General features: G+C 34.5%; 1 protein-coding gene across 2 annotated transcripts; it reads right to left on the bottom strand.

Annotated features, from left to right (window-relative positions):
- Nucleotides 1–896: 896 nt before the first annotated feature.
- LOC149531681 (putative L-type lectin-domain containing receptor kinase S.5) lies at nt 897–21,543 on the bottom strand. 2 transcript variants are annotated; one of them, XM_089810646.1, is made up of 3 exons: nt 21,233–21,543; nt 19,734–19,860; nt 897–1,466 (listed from the first exon to the last, which is right to left on the bottom strand). In XM_089810646.1, exons 1-3 carry the CDS (start codon nt 21,394–21,396, stop codon nt 1,224–1,226), a joined length of 534 nt encoding a protein of 177 aa, XP_089666772.1. In that variant the 5' UTR covers nt 21,397–21,543; the 3' UTR covers nt 897–1,223. The 2 variants fall into 2 exon arrangements, with proteins under 2 accessions (XP_089666772.1, XP_089666771.1); XM_089810645.1 differs by lacking the exon at nt 897–1,466 and adding an exon at nt 19,257–19,355 and having other exon boundaries at nt 19,454–19,860.
- Between the last annotated feature and the right edge of the window lie 2,967 nt (nt 21,544–24,510).

Raw genomic sequence — 24,510 nt, 5'->3', positions numbered from 1 at the left:
TGGCTTTTGTATATATTCTATATTAAATCTCAGGCTTATATTTATTTGTACATAATCGATGGTGCAAAACTAGCAGCCCTACAACAGCATAAAAGCCTAAATAACTTGACATTTTCCCACATCAATTGACAAGGTAATAGCATTTATGGACACCCTTTTTGAAGTACTAAAACATATTCCAACCTTACCATACACTCCTCTGGTTCAGGTCTGACTGTTCCAACATAGTGGCCTTCAAAATGACTTAAAAACCATGAGCTTACAAAGCAACTACACTCTATTTGTATCCTTATCACTCCACATCATCAAAACAGTCATGAAATGACAAAAAATTAATAACTCTATGAGAAATTAGCCTCAAAGACTCCGTAACCCCAAAACCTCCAATTTGAGGCTTCAAGCCCTTGTTCCTTGGGGTTTCTTCAATGTCTTATTTCTACACACTTCCTGGCCTAAAAGATTTTTGATTCACCATAAATGGAGTAACATAAGATGATCCAAACACTTAGAAACCCCTCTCATTCTATCCAAATGCTCATTTTTATATTGTACCTGTCAATTCATTAGTTTCTCATCACTGTTTCGTGAAGTACAATCAACATCTAAACTCCTCTCTGCATATAAAAGTTAGAAGACTATTATACATGTTAGATTGGCACATCCCATGAAGTTAGGTCCCTTTAGATTTCATGGGATGGTCACATCTTAAAGGAAACTAGGATTGTTGCAAAGATACACAAAAAATGAAGAGTATGAGTTATACAAAACATCTAAACTCTTAGCACAGAGTATATCAAATACATTCAGGGTAAGCAAAGAATGAAAATAAACTTCTAATACACCTTCCTCTTTCCCAAAATGGACAATCACATTAATTTGCAGAGATCCAGTGCTAGTTTTGCAAAAAAAAGATATGCTATGTTATTGTCTTTTATCAGTATGTGCATTTCCCAGGCTTCTCTGCCTGCACAATACATTTCCCTTGCTAAAATAGAACTACCTATAACTATATCAACCAAAATTTGATGTTGAGTTGATTGGTTAAGGCTAAAAACCAGTAAACTACCCTTTCCCTCCAAATTTCTAAATAGCTATTGTTTGTTTTAAATATTTGAATTTCAAATGTCAAAAATAGCTTTATTTGAATAATTAACCCTTATCTAAATGTTGCTTAAGGTACTAGACCTATCCCATGCTCAACCTAAACTTCTTGTAAACATGACTTAGGTTTGGACAACATTAGTACAATACAAAAAAACTCTTGGTCCTTTAAGGACATTACAAATGACTTTTAGTCCTTTGAGGACATTACAAAATAAACACATTTGATTACATTGTTTGGTCATGAAAACCATTATAACTTTTAATTCCTGTCCATTTGAATTGCTTGGATATCTCCTTGTCCTACTCACTCCCCTGATCTTCATGGTGTGTTTGTGTGTCTTCATAGAATGACCTTGGTGCTCCTGCACCAATAATTGACACAAAACTCAATCCTTAAGCCTGACATGTAGTGATTTCTTTTATTCAAAAGCTTGCTCTGTGTAAAGCCCAATTTATAGAAGAATTGTCTCTGCATTATTTAGTAAGTATAATTTGTAGAAGATATGAGATTTATACTTTATAATTTTATTGTCTTTCTTATATTAGTGCCTGTAATGAATTCTTCTTAAGTATTTTATTGTCATCATAGATGCATTTTTCACATGAAGTCAACTACCCTATATCGTAATAAATTGAACTCCATTTTAATAGGAATTTGATAATTCAGATGACATCCATCAACTTCTCTGAAGTGTATACATTTGTACTGTCTTCGTAAGGTTTAAAATAGAAAAAGATAGAAATGGGAGCTCAAAGACCTCCAAAGCCTCCAACAGCTATGAGGTAAGTATTGAAACCTTCACTAAAAAATTGAAGCACATATCAAATTTTAATGCTTTTATTATCATATTTTAAAATCTGCAAAGTAGAGTTCACATAAAGCAACAAAATTAAAGCTTAATAAATTAAAAATCTCATATATGTCTGGAAGTTACAATCTTTATAAACAATGTAAAGAAATGAAGTAAATCAGTTAACTCTCTTCTCTTGCTGAACAGACTGACTGCTTCTCTTTTTACAAAAATAATTTGACAACTATGAATTAGGGCCAAAAAAATGTATGGAATGTTGTCGGAAGTTTATAGTTGTCAACTTGTTGTAATGGTAAGCAGATACTAATTAACCTTTGATGACTTGGAAAGTCATGATCACTCCCAAAGGGTTGAGTTTGGATTCAATAACATATCTAACTATTTATGTTGAAAAAACTACCAGATCTGAAAAATGCCAGTTATTTTGTTGCTTTTTGGTATCATATTGATAATATAACATATGTTTTGACTTTATGGTACTCATTTTTGTGTTAATGCTCTATTGATAAAGGTGAAGCATCCTATAAGAAAAAATCTTGCCGTCTTAAAGAAGCTACCAACAAAAGATTCTAGCATGAGGATTCTTCTTCTAAGGAGGTTAGTCATTTTGTTGTGGATAATTATCTGTAGAACAAAATCATATTCTAGTGGAATCACAAGCTTATGGAATTTTGATTTTCAATAGTGAACAAATGGTTAATTGAAATGCCTTATTTCAAATTGAAAATCAAACAAAAAAATTGGTGCTCTCTAAATGATGAAGACATTCATTGTACTTTTCTAGCATAACATTAATAGATATTTGTTTTTTATCTTTAAATATTGCTATACTATCATGACATTTTTCATTTTATAATTTTTTTTTGTACTTTTTGAAAGAGAGATAAGAAATTTGTGTTTAATATTATTCAAAGTGCATTACATGAAACACATAAAAAACCAAGTACTTTGGGAAAGAATAACTCAGTTGTAGTGAAGAATGGGTCAGCTATAGCTTTAAAAAATGGTAAAGAAGAATCAAGTGAGGACGAGTCTTCTGATGAGATACTCCATGGTTAAGCCAAGTCTTCAGTACATAATAAAGAAACTGAATTTCATAAATTGTTTTTTTGATAGTTGATTTGTTTAAATATTGGCCATCAAAAATTACTTAGTACATCTCATCTTTTTTCTGCATAGGAGCTTGCAGTTCTAAAGAATCTGAAGAAGATATTGTACCAAAGGTATATTTGGTGTTCTTTTTTAAGTGAAAATGTGACTCAAAATTTTGTATATTGTCATATTTCACATGCATAAAGGTCAAATTGTAAATAGAGGTGAAGCCGTATGGATTTAAGTTTCTTCTTCATTATTTATAATGCTCTCGATTCCTCCTTTGTAGCTGTAAAAATACTTGTTTATTTTTACCTTTCCAGATACCCTCTACTAGGTTCTTGAAGATTCCAAAATATCTTGGGCTGACCCCACTCTAGCATGTAGGCAAGTTTCTCGGCCAGACCATCCTTTGTTCCCAGACCATCCTTTGCATCTACCTATAAGGAAATGGGCACCCTTGAGCTAAACTATCTAGATTGTCGAGGGCATAGAATTGTAGGGCTTAAACTCCCTTTCGGTTCACCCTGGAGGTTTATTTAAGACAATGAAATATTTACTAACTCCTACTTGGTTCACAAACCTAACTCCTTTCCTTTTTCTCCAAGTTTTGGCTTTACTACTATGGCAAAGCAACAGGTGTTATTCACCTTGAGGGTCTTCAAAAAATTCCTTCTCTCCAACCATCATCACACTAGATGCATGTTGGATCTCCTTCCTATCTTCTAGCATTCATCTCATGGTGTATTCCTTCCCATTTTTGGAGATGATGTAAACATTGCTCCTTCCATCATGCTTAGAATTGAAATCAAATTTCTAGGGCCTACTTAACAATAAGTGACAAGCATCCATTTTTGCAACATCATAGACAAACTTGTCTTTGTACTCCCCTATTTGAAATTGAACATGAATTTGTTCATTTACTATGATCTGCTGCTCCTTATTTAGCCATGAAACCTTATAAGGGTTAGGATGAGGCAACTAAAATGATCTGTGAGATGATTGTAGTACAAATGAAAAATGAAATTCATGTTGGTTTTTTAATATAGTGAAGCCAAGAAAAGGTGATGCTATTCTGTTCTTCAGTCTTCTGCCAAATGGGATAGTTGATGAAAACAGTCTACATGGAAGTTGTCCTATTATAGAAGGAGAGAAGCGATCTGCTATAAAATGGATACATGTGAAGGCATATGACTTCATTAAAATGGGCACTTCTGATGAATGCATTGATGAAAATGATGATTGTGCTAAGTGGGTTGCTGCTGGGGAATGCATTAACAACCCCACCTATATGATTGGCTCCCCACATTTTAATTGGATACAAATTTACCCCCTGCCTCAACATCTTTCATTTCCTAAATATTCCAACATGTACAAAAAAGTTGAGAAAGATCGTTAGAAACAAACTAGTGCACAATTTCTAGTCCACATCAATAATAGGTAGAAAACTCACCCACCATTTGGGAGGTGAGTGAGAGTCTACATATTGATTTTTTTCCACCTTTGGATAATTTCAAGCCTTAAGTTTAGTAGGGTCCCAACTACAAGAGGAATGTGGAAGAACCCATTTCGAGAGAGAATCAACAACAATCATTTCTAGATATTGACAATGTTTTATCTCAACAGTCAAGCCTTGTTGCGAATTAGGAGCAACAACATTTAGAGAAGGTTGCATGTGGCTAGATTGGACCACATCGACAACAAGAGGTGCGGTCAAATCCATTAGGCCACAAAAGGCTAGTTCAACAGAACCATAACATTGGGAGGAGTCATCATTACCCTATGGAGAGTCATTAGAGGAAGAGTTAGATGCACAAATAGTCAAATAATTATCATTTGTGTCCCTCCAAAAAGTGACAACGCCTCTTTGACATGTAGAAAGATAATCTATAACCAAATATCTTATGGAAAAGCATTGATGACTCCAAAAGGGGAGGTCCTCATAATCTAGTAGTTGAGCCCATGACCTATCCCATACCATGAGAACTTTCTCCCAAAGGAGAGCATTGGAGATGCCAATGTCAACTAGAATGTGAGGAAATGTATAATGACCTATAATACCCCTGTATTAGTATAAGTAATTTGGGACATTTTGGAATATAAGATTTATCTTAACAAATAACACATGAGACTGAATCAATGAAGGAATTGTGAGGGTGTATTTAATTATATGTTTAGCTTTAAGAATTTCAATCTATAAGACATCTATCTACTTGATAAGTTCCTAAAAGGTTCTATAAGGTCTTGATTTAATTAATGCATCAATTGAATTATTAATAGTGAGAAGTATCTCTATCCTTAATGTACTAGTTGGGATTTCTTATGATGCTTAGAACTTATTTTGCATCGTACATTGATCGTAGTATGTTTTTTAAATGCATCGTTAAAAGTGTAGTTTGATTCATATTTATTCAATATCATGACTTCAATACCTTGGATCATGCTTTATATGTTGGTTAGAGTTCTAATTCAATATCACACTTGAACACATTGCTTATGAATAAGTATGATTTGGTGTAAAGCCAACCCAACTAAAATATTATGCTTATGTACATATATGTATGCTTATTTTATATGGTGTGACTTTTGGATGAGGCAAGACAGTCATAGTCACTTCTTCAAGAGATATACACGATATCACACTCCTCCTTCCTTGCATGTCAACATTTTCTATGATCCATTATCACCTTGTCTTTTCTAGATCATTGTTTTAATAATGTGTTATAGAGTATGATCCATGTTCTTACAATCCATCGTTAAGATTATTATTATTATTTTAATTCATTATATTGATGGGTGTTTGAACACTTTGAAAATCTTTGTTATAGACCAAGAAATTAAGACTGCCTAATTTGTTTTCAGATTCAATTATTTTTATCATTTTTTCCTATCAATATTTTAGATCATGTTCTATGATCTACCATCACAACTTTCGTGTTCTCTAACTTCCTATCTTGATCATGATAGGTAATGGATATGCACCATTTCCATAATGTCTTGTTAATAAGTCATAAATATTGATGCAAAAGAGATTTATGAAGTCATATCAAAATCTTTGAAATTCATTAAATTTTGAGAAAAATAGTGTACACTAAGTAAACTACTTATAAACATAATCTTTATTCACTCTAAATTTTAATTTTTTGAGTTGATTGTGTATTTTTGTAAACTCAAAATTAGAAATCATAGCTTTATCTATCATCATAACTTTTCTCTTTTCTAGCTCATTATCTTGTCCTATCTATTATAAACCTGACCACACTCATATGAAAAAGTCTTAATTTGTATCTTAAATTGGAAAGCTTCTAGACTTGATTGCAGGTATCTCCGAAATTATATTTATGATCTAGCATGAATTTTTGTTTCTTTTCAAGATCACTATACTAAATGATACATCATGGCAGTTCTCTTTTTCACTAATTCACTGTCTAGATTATGTATTCTAAAATATGAATTGCAAAGTCAATGCAAAAATGTTATACATGGTCAAAGTGAACTGCCCTCATTCTATTCATTTTGTTTTGGTGTTTATTTTATAGGAAGAGTATTTGGAGTCATTCAATATGATGACATTCTAACTTGTATCTTTTCAAAACTTGTTTAAACTAACCAGGTAAAAATGAAGCTTAAACCACCAAAAGAAAATTACAGGCTTGGCATTTTACACACTTTGAATGTATTGATATCTTTTGGGGCCAATGCCCAGGTTTGTCTTCATTTTGTATATCCATTACCATCTCATTTTGTACATTCACATGTTTATAGATTCAAATTACTAAATGTTTGGCCAATTTTTTGGCAGCTCTATTTCTGAAGCATTGATAGATGGGAGAAGCAAAAATCAAAATTTTTACAAGTGCAGACAGGAATATCATCACCACCAGTTGGGGATATAAGAGTACAGTTCCATAATGATCAAGTTCACTTGTTGGTTGTTCACGAGAGCCATCTTGCTATTTATGATGCTTCTAAGTTTGACTGTTTGCATTATGTAAGTCTTTGTCAGCAATTTAGAATTCAAATTTAGTAAGTGATAATAATATAAGATACCTTCTCTATATGAGTGTAAACTGATATCACATTTGTTTGTATTGTAATGGACACCTCATGATTCTCTATCTGCTCCCATTTCAAGTGCGATATATTCATGCAACAACCTTCTCGTATTTTATGATTTAACTCAAAATGTATCCTTTGATTATTCATGTAGTGTCTATCCTCTAGTAATTGCATCACATCCATCTGACTCAAATTAGTTTGCTCTTGGAATGATTGATGGAGGAGTTTATGTCATTGAGCCTTCAAAATTAGTAGGAAAGTGGGGTGTGGGACCTCCTCTAGATAATGGTACCGTTGGATCAAATCCAACATTAAGCAATCAAGGTTTAGAACCAGCTCCAAGGTAGTTCATCATATTATAACATGGCAAATGGTGCCTTGTACTACCTTTTTATGTTTATCACTTACCTATCTGCAACTCCATAATCAATATTGATGATAGTCTCTTGCCCTCACCGTTCTCCTTTTGATATATCAGTCTAATTGTAACCTATATATATCTTCAAGAGCATGGTGCTTCTTTGTGCATAAGTTTGAGCTTTTAGAGAAAATCATTCACTTATGAACATTCCATCAAAGATGATGTATACTGAGGAATTATGGCTTTTCTAGCTATTAAGTGGAAGTTTCACATTTTTTCAACATTCAAATAACTTTACTTTTATTGATGTAGCTGAACTACGAGTTGACAAATGGTAAGCTTTCAACTTTTGTGAAGCCATTATGGATGCAAATGAACTACAACTGGTGAGGTGTCAATTTTAAGGCAATTTTTGTTTCTATAGTACAATTCAATTGCTAGAAATAGGCTTAGTGATTGATTGCATTTTAATATTATGTCCTGGATGCTCTTGCCAAGGAATTGATAAATAAGCAGCCAAATAAGGGGTTATAATTATATATGCTCTCTTATAATGATGCGATTGGGACTGTAAGTTTTTTTCTCACATTTATCTGTTTGAAAAATAGAGATTAGTTAGTGTTATTGGCTTTCATTCCTGATAAATAATTCTTTCCTAATTTTATTTTTCCTTGTAGTCTTCACAAGCAATAGTGTCTCAAGAACCAAAATTTAGATGGGCTGTGCCAATTACTGCAAAGGCTTTGCTCTCACAGGAGCCTTTTAAACTGCACAAAATTTGATTCTAAAGCACAATTGCTCAGTGGAGACTCAGGATATCGTGCACATTTCTTCCTCCTTCCCATTATTTTGTATGAAATAAATCATGTGATATGAACGAAACAATGGTGTGGAGGTAGAAATGTGCATGATACCCTAAGTCTCACATCGAGCAATTATGCTTTAGAATCCAATTTTATATAGTTTAGAAGGCTCTTATGAGAGCAAAGCTTTTCAAATAATTAGCACAGCTCATTTAAATTTCTAGCAAGCATTGATCTCAATTTTTACCAACATGTCTTCCCTTTGCTGTTGCATATATGGTAGCGCCATAGAAAATTAAGGGGTCTTGGTTGCAATTTTGATGCAAGTTGAAAGGGATCTTGGTCACAATTTTGATGCAAGTTGAAAGGGATCTTGGTCACAATTTTGACAACAATTGGTCTTTTTTGCCGTTGAATGTTTGGCTTTACAGTCAAAAAAGTCAAGGGGTGTACGTCAAAATTTTGACCAGCAATGGATGCAAATGAGGAAATAAGAGTTTAGACCGGACTAAGGAAATTGACGAAACTCATATCGGTAAAAATCTTAACACAATCGAATCCAGAAACATATCAGTACAATAGAATGGATTGTGAAAATTTGTTCTCTTTAATCATATCGGTAAGTTGACCTTTTTTGAGTCAAAATTTTGACGCATAGTTATTGTGATGAAAAAATGACTAAAAAAGATCGATGACAGGTTTAGTTGTCTATTTGACCAATTTTGGTCAGAATTTTGACCTTTTCTCATCAAAATTTAGGGCTAAATTTACTAGTGCACATTTTAGTAGTGACGTCCTCATAAGATAGCTCTAACAATTTGGTTAGTGGTTTGGGATGTTACACATGGGGGATGGCTAGGATCCATGATGGTCTTATGACACTATTAATGGTTGGGAGGAACCGTGTACTTAGTTTGGTTGTTCAGTTATTGTGATGTTATTTTTCTACATTATGATGTTTCTTTCAGTACATTCTTTTACTACTATGGTTTAGATGGATAGATGTTCCTCTTTCTTGTTTCATGTTATCTTGTTGTTTCCTTGATCTATGTGCATTTGGTACTCCCCGGTGTGGAGAATATTTATTTCCTATCTTTTTACCTTTATATTTCTAGCTTACTAATTTGTATCCTCGAGCAGAATTATACTTTCTTGTGTGTGAATACAAATGGTCTTGTGGTGTGTTGGGTTTCGTCATGCGGCTTGTGGTGAATCCTCACATGAAACCCCACACTAGTTTGGGTGTTTTGGCTGCTAGATCAAGAATGTCCTCATGCAAGATGGTGTTTCCTTGTGTGGCTCAATGTACTCTCTCATGCAAAGAGTGTAGTGCCTACCCTCGTTCACATCTTTTCTAGACTTATTGTTGCTATTATTATCAGACTATGTAGACTAGTTTTATGTTGATGGTTTAGTGGTGTTGTTTTAACACTATCAGATATTATGATAGGGATTCAGTTGATATATGATGAGATCATTTAGATTTTACATTTCATGTATGTATGATGACCATTACATTGTTTTCAGTTATTAATGATGATTAGTTAGATGGTTTATTATCTCATGTGTTTTATTATGGTTACTTACCCCATACTTGCATGTGTATGGTGTGTGTGTTTTCTTATTGTATGGCGTTTCTGATGTGGTTAAGGAAGGGAGTTGTAGTCACCTGCTTAGTCGGGATCTACACGATGCACCAGTTCCTGCTATTGTCTGTTTAGCTTAGCATTATATATTGTATGTACATGCATGGTTTTTTTGCAAGTTGCAGGTACCGGGTATCGACTTCCTTGAATTGCCAGGATGAGCGTACCCTATTATACTATCTCAATGATAAGAGAAGGGAGATAAATTCTCAAGTCCAAATCCCAAACCTAAAAACCATTTTTCCTAGTGAGTTAGGACAAATATCAAAGTTGAATACCCACCAAATGTGTCAGATGACATATTTCGTAATTTTTAACCCTTTAGATTTATTTTGTATGATTTGTTCTATGATGGGTTTTCATATTTTATCTTGGAGGTCTATGGTGAATTTTCCATTAATTAAGTCTTAATAAATAGATTTAATTAATAAATTATTTATTTGAGAAAATTAATAAAATATCATGATCTTTGATATTTTGATTGTAATTAATTAAATGTGAATTATTGAGGAAAGGAATTAAATAAAAGAAAACTAGAAATTAAAATTAATAATAATTATAAAATAATAATAAAGTAATAAATAAAATAATAATAATAAAAGTTATAAAAAATTAAAATAAAAGTTATAAAATTTAAATATAAATTATTGGAGTTATAAGCTTGCATGGGAATTAACATGTGTCAACAACACGAAGGTTAGTGCATCAATTAAGCACAAAGTGTCTACAACTCTATGACTCATCAAAAATGTTGGAAAAGACCCATGCTTAGTTGGTGACACCTTCCAACTGTTTCAAGAAGCATTCCAAAAGTTTCTTGAGAGCTCTTTGTATTTAGGCATTCATAGAAGCTTAGAGATAGCGTGGAGAGCAATTGGAGCATTAGAGGACTCAAGAACTCTGAAGAAGGGAGCTTGCTCTGCGGGTTTTCTGAGGAAGAGCGAATTAGCATCAGAATTCAGGTAGATTCTTGTGATTTTACTTATGCTATTTTCGCATCATGCATTCCTGTCTTCATTGTGTTTGTGTCTGAAACTTCTCTATGATTGAATCTGTAATTTGAAATTGGAATCTAGATATGCTATTTGGTTGAGAAGAAAACAATAGAAAAACCCTAGATCCAATTAGGGAGAAATAATTAGATATGAATCGGATTTGGGTTCGAATTTATATTAAATTAGAAAGACAAGATTTGGAATTAAAATAGAAATTTTATGGTGAAAATTTGAATGATTAGATGTAATCTTTCTATCAATTATATTTTTGGATGCGTATGAATAAACCCTTTTATAGTTAAATTTAGAGAACAATTATTTTAAGAGGAAATTTTTAATTCATCACAACTGCCCTGTCGCTGCCCCTTGGATAGACCCGAACTTAGTCATTCATAACTTTTTATTGTGATCAAATTTATTCGATCGCTCTAGTCAGAATTGGCGCAACTTGGCCCTCTCCAACATATTTCAATTTCAGCCCGATCCAAAAGTTCATTAGGGAAATATGGCCGTCGTATTGAGACTATTTTATTCAAGGACAAATATTTCTCCATTTCCCATAACCAAGAGTTCTTTATGCTAAAACTTCACAAAAAAATAATATACCAAAGCATGGAATGGGTTAAAGATATTATTGCAATCTTCCCTTATTAGAATCTTATTAATATGCATTAGTTTTATATGATTTATTATCTAATCTAATTAAATCAAATTTAATTAAGATTAGTTAATAGTAGAAGAAGTGTAATTAATTATTAGTCAATCTAAGTAAATGGATTTTTAAATGAGAGAAATTAAAAGAAAAGAGATTTTAATATAGTTTATATAGTGGAATTTTTATAATGTATATTGAATACTATTTAATATATATTAAACACTTTTAGAGTTGTTTAATGAAGATGATAATGTTAAGAATTTGGAGATTATTCATGTTAAAATCTACAATGAGTCTTATTGGTTTGTGATAGGGATCTTTTTCAAACAACGTTTATATATACAAAATATTATTAGTACAATTAGCAAATGGAGTCTAATAGTTTTGAAGAGAAACTTTTATCTATCAAACAAATACATGGGTTAGGAAAAACGTGAACTTTCTCCACTTAATATAATTTGGGAATACGTAAACTGAGACTTTTAAATTCAAATTTGAAAACTTAGCAAAACCAAAACATGTGTTTGCATCGTGTATTCTATATGCTTCTTGTTTTGGGTTTTGGGTTAACTAGTGTTGACTAGTCCTAGGTTGTTACCAGAGGCTCGGGGGTTATGAGATGTGTTGGCATGTTGATCTTATTTGGTCTCGATCTTTATAAGCCCAACAATGGTAATGTGATTGTATGCTCTATGAAATGTTTGTATTTACTATTTGTATTTGTTCATCAGTCTTCATGTGTGAAGCTAAGATGTATGTGTGTGAGACACTTGAGCTAATCATTTTTGAGTTATCGATCAGATATCCTTGATTATTTTCTAGTCGCCATGATGGGACTGAGATGTGGATTTATTCTTGATGATGTCATGTTGTGACATGTTTGACTCAACCATTTTTGGAGTCTTCGATCAGTATGATTGAGATATATATTTTGGTTATTGAGAACCATTGGATACTTTGATTATCAGTGATACTTCAGTTGCCAATAGAGAGCTGTTGTGTTCATAATTTTCTATGGATGTTTGCTCATGGAGATTTGATGCTTTTATGCATATTTGATGATTTTATGGATTATCTTTTGTGATTTTGAGATTTATGAGTCCATGAGCATTAGGGTAGGATATCTGCATGTAGTGACGGGAAGTGGCTTGCAATGGGAGCTGGGGCCCTAAGAGGCTTCTAGGGTAACTCATTGTAAGTTGGATTAATAAGTGATAACATTCACACCTAATACTAACAAAATGAACCTAAAAAGATAAGTGTTTTTTTCTCGCCCATACCTTGAGTGCTTGTACAGGCTAGGATGGGAGTAGTGAGACGCATGGTTGCGACCTTGCATTCCATAGTATGCCTCATCAGTATGAGAGGGTACTAGTGGCCGCATGAAATCAGTATGGACCCATGGAATTTAGCTAACTGCCAGGGTAACTTGTATGTGATAATTGCGACGACACTTTTTTGCTTGCATAGTAGGTTCCTACATGTCATTGTGTGCCTCTGGGATTAGATGTTAGTTTTGTGATTGAAATCTTTGAGTTAGTATACTTTTAGGATTTTTTGACTATAGAGATTTGTGCTATGTGTTATGGATAGCCTATTTGAGACTTGAGATTATCTCCTCAACACGGTGGGAGTGGACCACTTAGGTACCACGCGGTCAGGTGGTAGTGTATTTTTCACTCTTATCATTTGAGATTCATTGAGACATCGTGGCTGATGCATCCTTCGTGATGGTGGATATGTATCCTTTCATTGATGATTAACATATGTTAGATGATGTTATCTTATGGTTATATTTGCATGTTAGATTACTTTCTACATATGATGTTGTATATGTTAGGAGTGACATTCCTACTATGTTAATACCGATGATCTCTTCGGTGATTTGGGATGTTATGCACGGAGGGATGGCTAGGGCCCACGATGATCTAATAATGCTATTAACAGTTGGGAGGAACCGTGCACTTAGTTACTTATGTTTGATCTTATGATGGATGTATATGTCTTTTATGATGATGTATCATGTGATTATCTCTACTTTGATGTATCATGGATTAGAATAGGATGATGTACCTTATTTCACATATTTATATTCTTTTAAGCCTTCATACCCTATGACATGTATAGTGGATGATTGAACATTTGGAAATGTAATGTATGAACATTGGACTTATAATTATTATTTTATGTGGTTGTTGTACTAGATGGATTCATGTATGTAATTCAATATTAAGGGATCTTAAAGAATGTAATCTGTTATGTATGTTATGTTTACTTTTCAGATGGGCATTGCTATTGCTTCCATTATTGTGAATAAGTTATGTATGGTATTTACTTTCATGTAAAAAAAAATAAAAATGTTACCAATCTTAGTGAAATTCTAGGTTAATTCTTTGGATCCCTTGGCGGGGCATTACAAAGAGGTACTTCCTTGCACGAGACTGTCAGTTGTTATTCTCTTGCATGAAAAATAGGGGGCCTCTCCGCTATTTTTTGGAGAATGAAATTTGGGCTTTTGAGTACCCTTTAGGATTTCTTATGGTTCCATGATTTGAAAGATCACATATTTTGTGTTGTAATATCATCTTTGGCTTTCGTTCTTCTATTTGGCCATGTCAATTAGGTTGTTGCATTTGGAGATTTGCTGGTTGTTGGGATTTTTGGTGCAGTCTTTTGTTGTGATCTTTGTGATCCATGTATTATGTTGTCTTGTGCATTCATACTTGTTAAAAAATAATCTTGGCTTGTATTGAATCATTGTTCCAAGGATCTTCAGGTAGGGCCTTGCAGTGGAGACAACCTAGAGGAGAGGACCGTATCTTGATGATGCGAGTGATGATGAAGTAATAATAACAAACCCTAATCTAGAACCCAAGGAAGATCAAGATGAGGAAATATTATTGAGAGTATTGTCTAGGGCACATTCAAAGCCTCATGTGGAAGTTGTTCCTTATTATAGAAAATTGGACACCAAAGTTGTGTTGAATTGGATCTTTATGGAAAATTTCTCTGAGTTTGAAGGCACTCTTGATAATGGAAAGGGGAAGATTGTAGTCACTAGGTTAAAAGGTCATGCTTCACTATGGTGGGAGCATTCGTAAACTAATAGAGAAAGAAGAGGGAAAGAGAAGATTAGGACTTGGTTGAAATTGGTGACAAGATGAAGAAGAAGTTCCTTCTTGCTGATTACCAAGTTATCTTGTTGAGAAAGATGCAAAATTTAAGACAAAAGAACATGATTGTGAAGGACTATACTGAGGAATTCTATAGATTAGAAATTAGATTTGGACATGTGGATGATGAGGTCAGGAAAGTTGCAATGTACCTGAATGGTTTGAGATTTGGAATTCAAGATGAAATAAGTTTTGTGAAATTGGAAAGTGTGGAGGAAGTATATCAATATGCCTTGAAAGCTGATGTGATCTTGACAAAAGAGCGTACGAAAGAGGAATTGGATCAGATAATAAAGAATGAGACATGGGAATTGGTCCCTAGACCAACAAACAAGAATGTGATAGGAACTAAATGGGTATTCAGAAACAAGATGAATGAACAAGGAAAAGTTGTAAGGAACAAAGCATGATTGGTATGCAAAGGTTACTCATAGCAAGAAGGAATATACTATGATGATACTTATGTTCCTGTGACAAGAATAGAAGCAGTAAGGTTATTATTAGCTTATGCAACACTTAAGAAATTCAAAGAATATCAGATGGATGTCAAGTCAACATTTCTAAATGGAGAACTTGAAGAAGAGGCATGCATAGAATAGCTTGAAGGTTGTCCCTTGATAGATGACAAGGACATAGTATGCAGACTAAAGAAAGCATTGTATGGCTTAAAGAAAGCACCTAGAACTTGGTATGCAAGGTTGGACAAGAATTTGACAAAGCTCGGATATAGCAAAGGTATGACAGATAGTAATCTCTATTGGAAAGAAATTGATGATATCATATTTGGAGAAAATGATGATGAAAGTGACATGTTTGCAGAAGAAATGAAGAAGAAATTTGAAATGAGCATGATAGGACAGATGAAATATTTTCTAAGATTACAAATTGTGCAGGACGAAGAAGGAATATTTATTTCTTAGACTAAGAATTTGAAAGATTTATCGAAAAGGTTTGGTTTGGAAACATGTAAACCCATTGAAACACCTATGGTAATTGGACATAAGTTATCTACAAAGTATGAGACACCTACTATTGAGAAAAAGAAGTATAGATCTATGATCGGAGGATTGCAATATTTGATTCGCACAAGGTCGGATATAGCAAATGCAGTTGGAATTGTTGTAAGATTTCAAGCTGATCCCAAAGAAGCACATTATGCAACAATCAAAAGAATATTTAGATACCTAAAAGGAATGCTAGAGTTTGGACTATGTTATGATAAATCTAATGATTTCACTCTATATGCTTACACCAATGCAGATTGGATAGGTAGTATGAATGACAGAAAGAGCACTGGTGGCAGAGCCTTCTTTCTTGGAGGAAGATTGGTTTCTTGGCTAAGCAAGAAGAAGGATTGTACCTCACAAAGTATAACATAAGCATAATATGTTACAATATCAAACAATTGTAATCAAGTTGTTTGGATGAAGTAGATGCTGAAGAATATAAGGATAGAATTTAGTGAACCTGTTGTCATATACTATGGCAACACAAGCACAGTAAATATGTCAAAGAATCTAGTGTTGCATTCTAAGATAAAACACATTTCTATCAAGTATCAAATCTTGAGAGAGAAATTTGCAGAAAAGGAAATTAGATTGGAGTATGTAAGCATAAAAGAGCAGATTGCAGATATTTTCACTAAGCCTCTTCCACAAGAGACTTTTAAGTATTTGTGAGGTATGCTAGGGGTTACGCCCCTTCCTACATCAGAGTAGATATGAAAAAAGTGCATCAATCCAGTGTAATAGAGCATTATTTTTGTATGGACTGAATGTTGATGCTTCCTGGATAGGGGAGTATCTATGATGGATAGAGTCATCAAGGACTCTTATTGGATGTTGTTTTTGAAGAGTGTCTTTGGACACTTGAGCTAAGTAAGAATTTGTTGTATTAGAGTTTTGATGGTTTTTGAAACCTTTGAAATTGATGTCAACGGGGGAGAAGTTCAACATGAAAAACAAGCAAGTGCAACATGTTCGGGAGAAGTTTAATAGTTTGGAAGAAAATAATTTGGGAGAATGATTGATGAAGAGGATTTGAAAAGAAAGGTTAACAGTCTTTTGTTGGTATTTTTGGAACTAGATGTTTTTCATCTATGTTGCCATCAATTCCAAAGGGGGAGATTGTTGGAAGCATGAATTCTGATAATATTCTTATGGGGGAGTATTGTAGATCATTATCATGATGATATGTTACATTCATGATTGTGTTTGTCATTGATGTCAACATAGCAATTTCTTGTGTTATCTGATAGAAGAACAACAGAAAGATCAAGTTGATATGAATAGATCATCGAGCATTTTCAATAGTGAGGTTAAAGAGAGGTATAACTAAGTGTCTAGTATATACAGCTAACCTTAGAAGCATAAGATATTAAGTTTGGAAGAAGTTATGCATGTTTTAGTAAAAATAGTTCTGAGATAGACTTTACAAAGGCATGTTTTGGTAAACTTTTTAAATCTCTTAGCAGATTTATTATTCTGAGAAGCCAAAGTTATAGATGTGAACAAGACATGTTGGTGATGGCATGGCTAAGTTCACTCATCATAATGTTATGTGTACAAAAAGTTATTCAAGTTACAAGGAGGAATATTAATGTTATCGCTAAGTGTAACATGTTCTTAATGTGGTCCTATAATAATTAATTAAGAAGGTGTAACAACCGACTCAGGAAATTGTTTTATGGATTCAGTATAAAAGAAGGACATTTTCCTTTATAAAAAATAAGAATGTATGGATGTATGCGAATTATTGAAGAGTGGAATACGAAGATAAGCTGAGCTAAGCATAAGTGAAGGAAACTTCATTGCTAAGCTTTTATTGTATGATCAGAAGTTTGATACTTGGATCCAAGGTTCGTGACCCAGTCTACAAGGTCTAACAGTGATTGGTCTGGTTGACAAGACAGAGGAAAGAAGTTTACAGTACAATAAACACAATTATTATGCAAGATAGTTGAGAGATCAGTTGGACAGTTAGTTCAGTTGTCTTGCCTCAGAAGTTGTTTGGATAGTGGATTCATCTGTCTTCTATAACTCCTAATAGGGTTGGAATCTCCTAAAAAGGATTCAAAGTCTCATAATAGGGACTCATATGTACTAAATATTGTAATAGACTCCTAACAGGGTCCATCCTCTAACAAGGAATATTTATATTAGTACATCATCTTATGGACATCATTCCCACCAAGGTTTTCCCTTTGACCAAGGGTTTCCCTAGTTAACATATCTGGTGTAATTGTCTATGTGTGTCTTGTTATAAGAAAGATAAATGATTTAATTATTAGATAAATGATTCGCCCCACCCCACCCTCCCCTTTGAGTTATCTTGGTGGACTATTATTTCTAATAGAAAGAAGTTAAAGTACAATATATACAATTATTCTACAAGGAATAGTTGGGAGATCAGTTGGACAGTGAGTTCAATGATCTTGACCCAGAAGTTGTTTGGACAGTGGGTCCTTCTATCTTCTACAACTTCTAATAGGGTTGGCACAATTCCTAAAAGGCTTGGAATCTTCTAACAAGGATTCAAAGTCTCCTAACAGGGACTCATATGTACTAAATGTTGTAATAGACTCCTAATAGGGTCCATCATTCCCACTAGGGTTTTCCCTCTGATCATGGGTTTCCCTAGTTAACATATCTGGTGTAATTGTCTATGTGCATCTTGTTATGGTTGCCGTCTACTTTAGTTGAATGGATAAGATTGTTTAAAGTTGATAAATGTTTTAATTGTTGGATAACTGATTGAACGCCATCCCCACCCCCTCGTCCCTCGCCTCTCAATTATCTTGGTGGACTATTGTTTCTAACAAGATAAAGAAAAGCTCACTCTTAAGTTCAACACATGTCTTGTGTTGATGAAAGCCATAGAATCTGTCGTAAAATCTACTACTACCACATGGAAGAACATTTACAACCTGCATCAACCGAGTGATTTTGTTGTTCATCTTAGCAATCCAACGGTCAGAATGCACTCCATCTGGTCCGGGTCAAATCGACCATCCAGCCCCGGATCAGCCGCCTCCAACAACCTCTCCTCTTTCACCAACCTCCAGACGACCTCCACCAGAACGGCGTCGCCGGGGTCGGTGGCAGCGACGTCTAACGGGCGGCACCCGCAGGCGATCTCCAAGAGCACGACACCGTAGCTGAAGACGTCGGACTCTAGGGTGGCTTTTTCGGTGAGGGATCTTTCTGGTGCAACGTAGCCGACAGTGCCGCCGCCGATGCTGGTGGTGAGAGAGGCGGAGGTGGTGGTGGAGAGGTGGAGGAAGCGGGCGAGGCTGAAGTCGCTGAGGCGGGCGTAGTAGTGGGAGTCGACCATGACGTTGCTGGTCTTGACATCACGGTGGACCACTGTGTACTCGCACTCCTCGTGTAGGTAGAGGAGCGCCGCCGCCAGGCCTCGATAGATGTTGAGGCGGTGGGGCCACTGCAGTGGGACGGAGGAGTCGTAGAGGAGCTGGTCCATGCTGCCGTTGGGCATGTAGTCGTAGACGAGGAGTAGCTCTCCGCCTTCGTGGCACCACCCTTGCAGCTGCACCAGGTTCCGGTGTCGTAGGCCCCCGATTATTATAACCTCCGAAAGGTACTCTCTCTCGCTCTAGGTCGAGCTCTGCGAGAATCGCTTCACCGCCACTGCCCGCTCTGAATCGCCGCATCGTATGCTCCTTGCGAGGAAATGCATCAGTCCACGTGGAATTAATGCACTTTTTAAAGTGGACTGATAATAATAAAAATTGTACCTTTGTAGACATCTCCAAATCCACCTTCGCCGAGGAGTTGTTTGGGATCGAAGTTGTTAGTGGCACAATTGAGGTCCTCGTATGAGAATTTTTTTGGAAACACGTCCCAATCGTAGGCCTTTGTTATTTCCTTGCTCAGGTCGGATGCTGGGTTTGATCTCCCGTCCTCACTGGTTGGTGTTAATGGGATTTTTGTCCTCTTTATCCTTACTATGTACAACAGTATTGCCAGGAGGAGTGCCAGTGAAAATGAAGAAACAATTAATGTTGCTACCAGCACCTTATTTATTCTGTTTTGGGATTCGCCAGAGCACGTCTTCAATGTCCATGAGTGAATTGTATGGTACTCACTGTCGTCACCTGTGCTAGCAGAAAATCCCACAAATACCTCTTCGCCAACTATATACCTACAAGTATAAAAATTAAATATGATTTAGATAACAACCAATTTAAAACAGTACAGATTTTAATAGTAAGGAAAGAAACAAATGCTGTCTTGGATTGTAAAAACATGACAAATACTTAAAATATTTAAGAATTTATTATTTGTATAATAACTAGAAATGAATTTACTTTTAGAGAACAAATATTACATTTTTATATTAAGTTATTATTTTTAATAATCTTTAGAATAGAGAATCGACAAAATTAAAGATTACAATATATTTTTTATAACAACAATATCATTATATATTTTTGTAATAAGAATGCTAAAATTGGTCATCATATTATTTGTGATAAATGGCAAAAATGATATAGTATAGTTCAACTGTAATGATGTGATCCTTTTCATCAAGATTCTCAAAACTCTATAAAGTTGTTATTGTAGATTGATTGATCTATGTAGAATATAATCTCCCATATTATATTCATAGATTTGTCTAACAATATTTAGATTATTTTATTTTTAGTAATTATTTCAATCTTAAAAAATTGATACTTGTTACAATTTTTGTTAAACTATTTTTTACAATTACTAGAGATATGATGGTGATCATGGTTGAAACATGTGATCTATTTTTGCAAGTGTATATATTTATTGTTTTATAAATTATAACATGTGATTGTGAAGAATGAAATGAGTCGTTATAAACTACTCCTTAAACATAGATCAATGAGTTTTACTCAAAAACTATAAAATGAAATTCTAATAATATTTCATAATAGTTTAACTCATCTTAATAAAAAAAATACTAAGAAAACTTAAACTTCTACAATCAAAATGAAGGGACTCTCTGTCTATCATTGTAATGAAAGATTAATATGAAATCAACACTAGGAGAAAACACCTAGCAGCCACTATGGATAACTTGGGCCCCTAAAAAATGTAAAGATTTCAATTTTTGACAAAAATATCAAAAAGTCTCATCTACTGGTAGTTAATGTTCAAAACTTCAAAGCGAGTCAGCTATTTTGTGAACTATTTTAAAAACCGTAATTAAGAAGTATCTATGATCAAACTATCTCTTCCCCTCTATTTTTAAGAAAAACATTTAAAAAGAACAGCTCTCTTTTAATATTCAATATCTTTAAACATTCAACCTCTCAAATCTTGTGTACCACCTTACATTCAGATTGGGATTCAGACGCTGTTAAAGAATGTTATATGTAAAACCACCTAGTTTTTTTCTACCCGGTAAAACTACCTAATGTGATACAATATGGCTACCTGGTTTTGTTTATACCACCTTAAAATTTTCTCTATCTGTAGTTTCATCTCCTTTCACAGATTAAAATGGATGAGAGGGGAAAAAATTGTGAAAAGGGTTGAAAATGTACCTGGAAATATTCAACTGACAGGAGAGGACCAAATCTGTGATGCCAGGATCTCCAAGAGAAGCATTAATGGCGTAGACATTCAGTCTTCCTGTAACTCCATCATATTTGATCTTCACATTGATTTCATTTTCAGCTCCTAGATTGATCCCGTAATTTCTCAGCATCGACACGCAGGCAGAGCTAACATTTGATTGTTATCCAGGTCAAATGGATTCATGTACAGATCAAATTCAACAGCCACTCCGTAATTGCTCTTACTGGAAGTTGAATTGTAAAGGCCAAGGTTGCCGCCACCGCTATTGTTTGGGATTAATTTGTGCGAAAAAAGCCCAAACGCCAGGCCGTCGCCACTGCCATTGAATTTAGGCCTTTTAATGGAGAGAGTGAAAGTAGTCTCGAAGGAAAGCGTGAGTCCCGTGGCTCGATCACAGATCTTTATTGGTTTAGAGTACACGGCCCTTCCAATGCTATGAGCCAACCCGCCGGCCGTTAGTTGTAGCACGCTGTTCTCGAATGTAGCATTTCCTAGGGTTTCAATGCCATCCGGGGATTCGAACGTTGGATAGCTGAAATCGACGGAGGGTAACTTTGACGTGGCCTCTGATCCAAACAAGAAAATCAGACATAAAGCTAGACTCTAACCATAAGTGCCCATGAAATTCAAGCAGATGTTTATTTTGGCTCCAAAGATTTTAAATATTTTATGCCCTAGCTGTATCTCTAATTGGGGATCTTCTTAGCAACTGAACTTGAAAATCTATCAAGTGACAGAATTTCAAAAATCTTCTCGGTAAGTCTCGTCAATTATAAAATTGAGAGAAATTGCTTGGGCAGCGATTACTGCGTCTTACTGAAAATCTTATCTTCAAGAAGTCTGGAATCTTCATTGCAGCAGTCCAGGTGAGATTTGCCCTAGTCTTCAAGTTATTTATGCCCTTACTGGAAATCTTCTCTCCAGATAGCTAATGTTTCCCCCTGTCTTCAAGCTATTCCTACCCTAACTGGAAATATTCTCTGTAGCTGAGTTCGAGAATCTGTTATTTGACGGAGCTTTGATAATCTTGTCCGCTCCTGAAATTTACTCTCTTACACCTTCAAAAGTAAAAGCAGCAGAAATTACTTTTGCTAAAGGCTGCACATATGCTCTTCAAAACCTCCTGCCATCCAAATTCAAAATCTCTGCCCCTGAACTTAAAGATTTCCCCTACTCTCTATTGGAGATTCTCTAAAGTTGGAAGAATTCTCTGAGCCTAATTCTACTGAACCTCTAGACAGAGAGCATCAGCACAAATTGTTGGGGTTAGCCAGCCCCAACATATTTCTCACTGAAAACACCTTTAAGATTTTTCGAGACTAATTCAAATTGTTTATGCACATTGAGCTTCAGAAGAAATTTCTTGTTCTGAGTTCCTGCCCGTATCTCTTATTAAATCTCTTTTGCAGCTCAACTAATCTTGAGATTGAGGTTTTCCCTAGACCGTCACATTTTTATATTTGCATCCAAGCTTGAATTCATGCCTTGCCAGAAAATTTGCTTCGAAGCTTTGAATTTGAGCCTTACCAGAAAATTGCTAGGAATCTTGAATTTGTGCCTTACCAGAAAACTTTCTGTTCTGAGATTTGAAATCTCTCTGCAACCGCAGTGTAGAAATTTTCTCTACATCTGAACTGTACTGAACCTTTAGGATTGAATTTTCTTCCTATCTTTTCTTAGATTTGCATTCAACCCATACAAAAATTCTTGGGCTAGCCCCTTGTGCATATATGGTATTTCAAATATTCTTTGCAGCAAAGTCCTAAGATCCTTCACACGGTCAAGTTTCAAGCCCGACTTTGACCATCTCAAATTTTTCATGAGCCATCAGATCATTTATGTGTCCGGGCCTCGAGAGACTTCTTGGTGAGCTTGAGTATTTATATAAGTTTTTTTCCCTAGAACAACGTTTCAAACAATCTCGTTGGAAGGGTTTTTTACAGTGGAAACTTTCTGATTCAACGAAGGTTAAATCTGAGATTTTTATCTGCTCAGCATAAAATAATGGAGATGGGCATTTGTCTGATCGAAATTGTTTAAAGATGAGAAGACAATTCTTATTGCTCACAATGCTGCACGTCAACAACCTTCACGCGCTCTTTTCATACTCCATTTTTCAGACAAGACATTGTCCTCATCTATTTGTCATATAGTTTGCAGAATGATTATAACGTGTTGCGTGTATACAATGATTTAAAATGACAGATAAAAATTCCTTAGATGCTGGAGACTAGATTTTTTTTGGGTTTAATATTAATTGTAAAAGTGAATGATGAAAATTTATTTATGTATACCTTAGGCAAGATTCTACAACACAATAGTAAATTAGAGGTCTTGGCTTCGAATCTACTCAAGTTAAATAAATAATAATAATAATGAATAAAAAACACATAATAAACTTGATGTTGCAATGAAATTTTATTGACATACTAATACATCTAAAATGAACCTTAAGGAAGAAATAATAGCATGTTGATAGAAATATTTTTTTAAGGTGATGCAAGATTTGTCCTTACACTCAAGATGCTCCTGCACTAGACATCCAAGGTAATTTGAGAAGTGACTCTGTCACATCTCAGATGTTTAGAGGGAAACCAAGATAATAAGCCTCCACTATGAATCTTCAATACGTCATTCTTTCACTTGACCATATAGTTTTCACATGTCTTCCTTCTTGTGTTTCAACCAACACGACTATTTAAAATTCCTTCAATCACCTTTGTAGTTGAAGTAATTTCTAGAATATTCCATTGTGCTCATTTGACATCATCTTCAACACCTCCTTCATGATCCTTTGTCAAATCTAAAATGTTAAACATTGGTGAAATATTCAGATCACTAGGTAATTCTACTTCATAGACATTTCTTGAATCATGTTTCTTGAGTATTTTGCATGGTACACACTTTTTCATCTTCAACTTATTATATATTCTCATTGGAAATATCTTCTTTCTCAAATGAACTACGACTTCATCCCCAATCTGAAATTCCTTATGCCTCTTTTTCTCATCTACCTTAGCCTTGTACTATGTATTCATTTTAGTAATTTATGCTTCCTCACCTCCTCATGAATTTTTCTTTAAGTGTTCTACAAAATCTTTAGCTTCAACACTAATTGTCTCTCATTTATCCAACTTCCTTAATTCAAAAGCATTTCTAGGACTTCTTCCATATACTATATGGAATGTTGATTTACAAATACTCCTAGTGGTTCATAATTATTATATGCAAATAATTTGGCTTG

Source organism: Cupressus sempervirens, chromosome 11, assembly GCF_028749045.1.
Source record: "Cupressus sempervirens isolate cs-2001-9-10 chromosome 11, ASM2874904v1, whole genome shotgun sequence".
Lineage (NCBI taxonomy): Eukaryota > Viridiplantae > Streptophyta > Pinopsida > Cupressales > Cupressaceae > Cupressus > Cupressus sempervirens.
The sequence above is the reverse complement of the archived record's forward strand: the minus strand, read 5'-3'. Positions and strand labels throughout refer to the sequence as shown.